General features: G+C 40.8%; 1 protein-coding gene across 1 annotated transcript; it reads left to right on the top strand.

Annotated features, from left to right (window-relative positions):
• Positions 1-979: 979 nt before the first annotated feature.
• LOC137379240 (CD276 antigen homolog) lies at positions 980-7,823 on the top strand. Its single transcript, XM_068049950.1, has 7 exons — positions 980-1,062; positions 1,228-1,548; positions 2,948-3,259; positions 4,323-4,436; positions 6,573-6,616; positions 7,121-7,201; positions 7,436-7,823. Exons 1-7 carry the CDS (start codon positions 1,020-1,022, stop codon positions 7,517-7,519), a joined length of 999 nt encoding a protein of 332 aa, XP_067906051.1. The 5' UTR covers positions 980-1,019; the 3' UTR covers positions 7,520-7,823.
• The last annotated feature ends 322 nt before the right edge of the window (positions 7,824-8,145 follow it).

The following is an 8,145-nucleotide window of genomic DNA, read 5'->3' on the forward strand; positions in this document are numbered from 1 at the left end:
ATTGTCCTGGATAGTAAAGGTAACCAAATATTTGCTTCCCCCTAGCAACCACCTCACAGAATTGTTGGAGCGAAGAAGCAGGCCATTCGGCCCATCGTGTCTGCACCGGCTCTCAGAATGAGTACCTGCTGACACCTTTCTCCCCTGATCAAAAGTTCAGACTTTCTTGTCATTAAAAAAGAACATCTGCTTAATGACCTGTACTGCTTCTTTTTTTCCACTTGAATACCACACCAAATCTCTCCTCCACGTCATACCATACCCCGACACCCTGTTGCTCTTTTTTTCCCCATGTACCCTCTAAGAACGTCTTATCCACATGAACCACCTCCTGCTCCATAGACCCTATGTGGGCTTAACCGCTGACCACCCAACTTCCTTTTACCGGCCCCATGATAGCTACCATTTTAAATGGCTGCTTCTCTGAAGAAACTATCCCTTTCCTTTGGAAACCATTGTCATCATGCCTTCTCAATAAACTCACACTCAACCGTGCTCTCCTGGCAACTGCCACCACCCAGATGCTGCTTCAATCTCTGCACACAGTTTTCCACCTCTCGCATAACACAAAAACAGTCCGAAACACCGTCATGAATTGCCACTTGTGTGCCTGTGAACATGATGCGTAATCTCATTTTTCTGCTCTGAACCTCTCTGCAACCTTTGGCCTGGTCAACCAAATCACTATTCTCCAACGCTTTAACGCTGTTATCCCTCCTGCCTAGACGATCGTTACTTGTTAGGAAACAAAACTGACTCCGCGAGTGCTAGCAAGTTCAGCATTTGCAAATCAAATTTTTCCCTTACGTTTTGCTGTCCGTGACATGTGTGATCAAGCAGTTGAATAATTGCAGAAGTTAGAAAATACCACACAACAAACGAAGCTTTATTTCTGAGCTCGCACTTACAGGATGTCACACATCATTACAATGTGTCTCAGAGAAAAGTAACCACAAACTCTTGACGGTTGCAAACTCGCAGTTACTGCAGAGAATCATCAGTTGGATCCGTTGTTAAGAATGTTAGCGAGTATGGTTTTTCTGTGTCTGAGTATTCACACAGGTACCATTGCATTCATTGCCCCAGTTACTTTTGATTTATAAAATGCTGCGTTATTAATTTAGCGAACCGTATTTTCTCTATCTAGATTATGTTTTACTGCCTTCTCTCTTCTGCCTTCATGGTGTATCTGCTATAATTAACCTGTACTTGTTATATTTCTGACAGCTGCTGACCACACTTCGTTCAGTGTGTCTCAAGCGCCCAAAGAAGCGATTGTATCTACAGGGGGGAACATCACTTTCTATTGTATATTTCCCATCTCTCAGGAACATTCCTGGGTACAGGTATTATGGTGGAAACAGGGTGAGAATGAATACTTGCGCAGAAGCGCAGAAGGGAGAAGACGGTTTGGTCTGAAAAGTAAAGCAAGCGGTTACTTTCAGTTACTGAGCGTAAATATCCAAGACTCTGGAGTGTATCACTGCGCAGTGATCCGTCAGGGAGTACTGCGAGGAAATGGAACTGGATCACATCTAATTGTGCATGGTAAGTGTGAAAATCAGGAGAGCGGGACCGCCCTAAATATATCGAACATAACACACGGGGATGTTTTGAGACTGTTCTATCGCATCGTTTTTTCTTTGTATAGACATGACTATTAATACATTTCTCCATAAGTTAAATTATCTATTCGTCTTCTCTGTATTGAACTGCTAATTAAACATTCAATATCACAGGCAGAGTACTGCAAAATGTATCAATCTTAACCAATTGGACTGTAATTATAAAGGCAATTTATACAGCAGATGTCTGTCAGTGCACATTGGGAACAAATTCCAAGCATTTAATTGACTGAAAATCGTTTATGTTAATGTGACTCAACCAACATGCACACGGCTCTTAGCCCAGTTTTGATGTTCTGTCTACCCCCATCACTGTCTTGGCTGTTTAATATTTCTGAAATGAAGTCTCACATAATGATAGCTTTGGGGATTTGAAAGCAATTTTACAGCGAACTGTTGACGAATGGATTCGCTCAGCAAACTCGAGTTGGAAACCTAAAGTTATCAGCTCACTAACTTCCAATAAATTAGACTATAGAGAGGGACTATGTTGCTGAAACCTCCTGAGGTCCAACTGTGAGTTGCGAGTTATTCCTACACCGATTAAGCCCTCCTTTTATCATTAGGGCACTGCCTATCTGTGCATATCAAACACGAAAAGACTTAACGCATCCACTTGCCACCAATGTTAATGGACTTAATTCTTTGTACTATGATTAGCATTAAACATTGATTAGCAAATTGTTGCGACTTGTCTGCCATGGAACTCAAAGTCAGGTAAAATTGAACAGATGCCAATCGTTATGAGAGTCATAGAGTAGTCGAGTTGTACAGCATAGAAACAGGCCCGTCGGCCCACTGCGTCCATGTCGACCATAATGCCTATCTATACTACTCCGACCTGCCTACATTAATTCCATATCCTTTTATGCCTTGTTCATTCAAGTACCTGTCTAGATGCCTCTTAAATGTTGCTACTGTTCCTGCCTCCACAACCTCCTCTGGCAGCTCATTCCAGATACCCACTATTCTTTGTCTGAAACTTTTACCTCTTTGATCCCCTTTAAACCTCCTCCCTCTCACCTTAAATCTATGCCCTCTAGTTTTAGTCACCGCTACCATGAGAAACAGATTCTGGTTCTCTACCCTACCTATGTCTTTCATAATTTTATATACCTCTATCATGTCCTCTCTCAGCCTCCGTCGCTCCAGGGAAAACAGAGATAAGGACGAGATATGTTTAGATGATGTGTGCAGCATGAAAAGGACAGGATTGCGACTGCTGCTATTGTGAGAAAACGGGCCGAATGCAAATCAGAATCATATTTAATGTCTCACAATGATACACAATAACTTGACTTTGCTCATTCTCATTTCCGCAGTGGCCCCAACCCCACTAAAGATTGTCTCTAGGACTCCACAAAGGAATACATCTGCGTTTCTCACTCTTGTGTGTGAAACGGCTTCGTTTTATCCGGAAAATTTCACACTCACTTGGTACAAAAATGGCATCGAAACTGCCTTTGGAATACATACCAATAAAGTACAGAACACTGAGGGACTGTACGAAGTTTCCAGTTCTTTGGTTGAAACGCAATCTGTCCCGAGCGACACCAATTATAGCTGCTTGGTATCCCATGTCTCCCTCAGGACTCCAGCTGTTGTCATCCATACTGTTTCTAAGTCCAATCAAGGTAGGAGACCAATAATTCAAAAAGGAGAATCAGCTACCGTTAAATTGGTAAAGAGATATATCCTACGCTCTGTGCATGTTAATAGTCATGATGATAGTCTACAGAAATCCCATGGGAAATATCAAAGAAGATATCACATTCATGTTTATACAATAGAAATAAAGCCGTTGTGTTGTAAAAGCTGGCGCACAGATATTCTCAGTCAAACCTTATTTGCTTTCAGATTCCTTTAATTGTTATATATATCTAATAAACAAGAGTTTATATTTTCTTTACTATAATATTGCCTTACCTGCATATTATTAATGCCTTTTTAGTTTCTATACTTCCTATTTTAAACTATTTTATTCTTTACTGTTGCACCAAAACTGTTAATAGGAGCTGCAGTCATGTTGTTTGCACCATGACTTCTTTCAATGTCGTTCCCGATCCTGCCCAATTTTCGGCTACTTCCAGTGCAGAGCTCTGCAATTAACACTTGCACATAGTTTACTCCTCACCCGTTCACGAAAGGTTTAACTGGGATCTGCTTCATAAACTTCATGGAAACTGTGCCCGCGGTACACCGTGAAAGAATAATCAATGAGCCAACGCTTGTTGATCTCCAATTGTATCCTTTCTTTAGTAAGCACAGTTCAGACAATGAACTGATTTATAATCGATTGTTGTAATCCAGAATTTGTGCGGATAGCGAAGAAACGCATGTGAAAAATCGCCTTCAATTTTCTCAAACTATATGTTCATAAATAAGGTGGACAAGAACACGAACACGTCTTTTGGTTATGGAAAACTGATTCTGTTAGCATTCTAAATCTCCTAAACCGTGTTTAAGATCCTTAAACCGATAATCTGTTTCGCAGATTAATCAGGAATGTGTCATCAATTCGATACAGAAGTTACTTCAAATATTTTGTCTGAAAAATAACATTTTGCATTTAAACATTCTTTCGGTCGTTCCATACCGCGAGGTTACTGAATGCATCCTATAGCTTAAACAATAAACTTTTAGAAAACGTTTTTATCCAAAATCCGCCTTAACATTATTTTCCTATTAATCCCGCAGATAGTGTCCATAATTCATTTTCCTTCTGGACTGCAGTGTGTGCGGTGGCTGGATTGGCGTTTCTCGTGCTGATGATAGTCATTGGGATGCGGTGTCGACTGCAGAATAATGAAAGTATGATCCCCTTCAAAATCTTGGTTTGAGTACAAAACCTCAGCGTGAGTGACAGTATCCGAGTACACAGCAGAAAAAGAAATCGATTCAGAATTAGAGCCGAAAACTATGGGCCAGTCAGCCTAACATGGGCAAATGCTAGAGCCCATTATTAAGGAAGAAATAGCTGAACATTTAGAAAAGCTTAATGCAATCAAACAGAGTCAGCATGGTTTTGTGAAAGGGAAATCATGTTTGACAAATTTGCTAGATTTCTTTGAGGATATAACAAGTAGAGTTGATAAAGGGGAACTTGTAGATGTGTATTTGAATTTCCAGAAGGCATTCGAACTGGTGTCACTAAAAGATTATTGCACAAGATAGGAGCTCACAGTATTGAAGGTAATGCATTAACATGGGTTGAGGATTCGTTAACAAACAGAAGACAGAGAATCGGGATTAATGGGTTTTTTCAGGTTGGAAACAGGTAACTAGTGGAGTACCACAAGGATCAATCCTAGGACCTCAATTATTTTCTATTTATATTAATGACTTGGAGGAAATGGCAGAGTGAAATATATCCAAATTTGCTGACGATACAAAAATAGTTGGGAGGGCATATTGTGATGAGGACATAAGGAATCTACTAGGGGATATACATAGGTTGAGTGAGTGGGCAAAAACTTGGCAGATGGAGTTTAATGTAGGAAAGCACGAGGTCATGCACTTTGGTAGGAAGATTCAAAAGGCAGACTATTATTTAAAGAGAGACTTCAAAATAGTGCAGCACATTGGGATCTGGGTGTTCTTGTGCATCAAACACAAAAGGTTAGCATGCAGGTGCAGCAAGTACTTAAGAAGGCAAATTAAATTTTTGCCTTTATTGCTGGGGGTTGGAGTTTCAAGATAGGGAAATCTTATTAAAACTGTACAAAGTGTTGGTGAGGCCGCACCGAGAGTATTGTGTACAGTTTTGGTCCCCATATTTAAGAAAGGATATACTGGCATTGGAGGCAGTTCAAAGCAGATTCACTCGGCTGATTCCTGGGATGAAGGAATTGACGTATCAAGAACGGCTAAACAGGTTAGGCCTTTATTTGTTAGAGTATGGATGAATGAGGGCTGATCTTATAGAAATGTACAAGATTCTGAGGGGGTTTGACAGGATAGATGTTGAGGACATGTTTCCACGAGTGGGGGAATCTCGAGCTAGCGGACATAGTTACAGAATAAAGGGACACTTATTTAAAACTAAGAAGCGAAGGAATTTATACTCTCAGAGGTAGTTAATGTCTGGAATTTTCTATCCCAGAGACTTGTGGAGGCTAGATCACTGGAAGTATTAAAGAGGAGGGAGATAGATTTTTGAAATATCGGGGAGTTGAGGGCTATGACGAGCTGGCACGAAAGAGGAGTTGAGGCCTGAGGCAGATCAATCATGATCTTATTGAATGGCGGGGCAGGCATGAGGGGCCGAATGGCCCATTCCTGCTCCTATTTCTTATGTTCTTATGTTCTATGTTCTAAAGTTAATAAACAGTATTACTGTTTTCAGGGAGCACCGACTGTTCCGAATGCGTTTTATAACAGAGGAATGCTCACAGAATCGCAATAAAAATGAAAGCCATCTTCTGGATTTTTTTCCAAAAGAAATTACCCCTTTGCAACTGGATAAATGAAATGTACCCTGACATACAATCACTTTCCCGTCAGTTCCGTTGTGGATGCGCAATTAGTTCACTCCGGCCGGAGAATGGTTGTACACATAGGAACATAAGAAATAGAAGCAGGAGTATGCCATCTGGCTCCCCACTCCTGCTTCGCGAGACAATAAGATGGCTGTTCTTCTACCTCAAGTGAACTTTCCCATCGTATTTCTACATCCCTTGATTCCCGTAGTGTCCAAAAGATTCCCTTATTTTCCGAGAAAAATCTCCACCCCCCCACCCCCCCCCCCCCCCCCCCCACTCCCCCATAACAACAAAAAACACTGCTGATCGCTACAAAGGTTAGGATTTCAAACACTTTCGGCATAATCCGAAATTGAAAACCATATTCAGCTTTGTTCTGACTCTAGACAATTCTTCGCAATCTCATACATGGAAACTGAGTAAATATTACAATCTTTCAATATCATTAAATTTCTTTCGTTTCCAGGTAAAGAAGAATGTGACACGGGACCGAACCGCTCTGAGGAACTGGTATGTTCATTCATTGATCCCGGCAGCTTGTTGAAATATCAAGAAAGAACATATCATAATTACACCAGAACATTTTACGTTAATTTACTAAAAGCATTTGTCCGATCTCAGTGACTAATCCATATCCCCCCTTGCGTTGCTGATAAAAAAAAAGTTAAATGGTGAGAAACCAAAACCGCCTATTTCATTGAAAATGTACCAAGGTAACAATTGCTCATAGATTCATCTATTCTTTGAAATTGAAAAGAAACTTTATGTTATAAAGCTGTCGCCCTTTTAAACATTTCTGCAACACTCTTGTAGCGTGAACATTGACAGGTTTACATATTAGAGTGGCCAGAACGTGATCACTTTTCGCACTTTTGTAATTATCAATGAATTAGGGTTTGTGCACTTGATCCCGAGTCCAGGTGAATCTGTGCAATGCCTGATCAGCGCTACGTAAAACTGTTGAAGGCAATGATCTAGTCACATAACCAAACATTTTCTTTCCGGCCCGTGCAGGGAGCAACGGCTGAGGTCATGCATTATGCTGCAATCAATTTGAGCAGAACAAGCAAAACTCCAAGACATAAACGTGAAGAGGTGAGAACAGTGTTCGCTCAGGTACAGCTGAGTAATAGATCAGAGAAACATAGATCACGAGTCAAATATCAACATACATTAGATAAGGCAGGGTGCATAATTTGTTTCTGTTGACTTTGACCTTGTGCTATACCTAAGTTTATTTGTGTGTGCTTCGAATGGTTGCTTTGAACAGCTGTCCAAAAAACTTGCAAAACGAGAAATTAACAATATTTCCAAACATTGTCCTTACAGATCCAACGAAGGGGAACCGGTAACGACCTGACGTACGCGACTTTAGCATTCACAGGCTCAGAAAAAAACGGAGAAATGCAATAACGAAAGAAGCACAGAGTATGCAACGCTGCAGACACACAAACAAAGAGGAGTAACAGGGGTCGTCTATACAGAAGCAAAAATCAATTAGCATTTTTTTTAGATGCTGAAGTCACGTTTGTGATGTGTGCTGATCACATTCCGCTGCCGTACCAGCTCCAGGCTTACGTGTACCGTGCGATGCCATGTCAGCAGATAATGCAGTCCATAGTAGTTACTTCCTGTTCAATTATTTGATGAACTTTATTTTCGCGGCGTTTAAGAAAAATCTGCATTTTTTTAAACTGAAGATATTTCTACTCTTTCGATTACACAGATACGCTAATAGCCTTGCTGTACCTAAGTATCTGCATACATGAATTGAATAAAAAGGATTATAAACGAATCAACGACTCGTGTTCATTTTTGTTGAGTGATACTGCAAGACCTGTGTGTTGATTTATGTGTCGCAGTTACTGCATTCCGGCTTCCAGTCCAGGTGAGCGATTTAGAAGTGGAGCGGGTGCAGCTCAAATCAATGGACTCGTCCATCAACCTACTGAAAGTAGCTTCGAGCTGTTTATGTCCCACACCATCTATCGCCACAGGTGACTATGTAGAATCATAAAATCATCCAGCACAGTGCCGAC

The sequence above is a fragment of the Heterodontus francisci genome, chromosome 17 (genome assembly GCF_036365525.1).
Source record: "Heterodontus francisci isolate sHetFra1 chromosome 17, sHetFra1.hap1, whole genome shotgun sequence".
Taxonomy (NCBI): domain Eukaryota; kingdom Metazoa; phylum Chordata; class Chondrichthyes; order Heterodontiformes; family Heterodontidae; genus Heterodontus; species Heterodontus francisci.

Excerpts from the sequence above, each read along its gene's own strand:
- LOC137379240 (XM_068049950.1), top strand. The coding sequence starts at position 1,020 with ATGTTAGCGAGTATGGTTTTTCTGTGTCTGAGTATTCACACAG. Across the intron at positions 1,549-2,947 it reads ATCACATCTAATTGTGCATG|TGGCCCCAACCCCACTAAAG; the intron begins GTAAGTGTGAAA and ends TCATTTCCGCAG. Across the intron at positions 6,617-7,120 it reads CGAACCGCTCTGAGGAACTG|GGAGCAACGGCTGAGGTCAT; the intron begins GTATGTTCATTC and ends CGGCCCGTGCAG.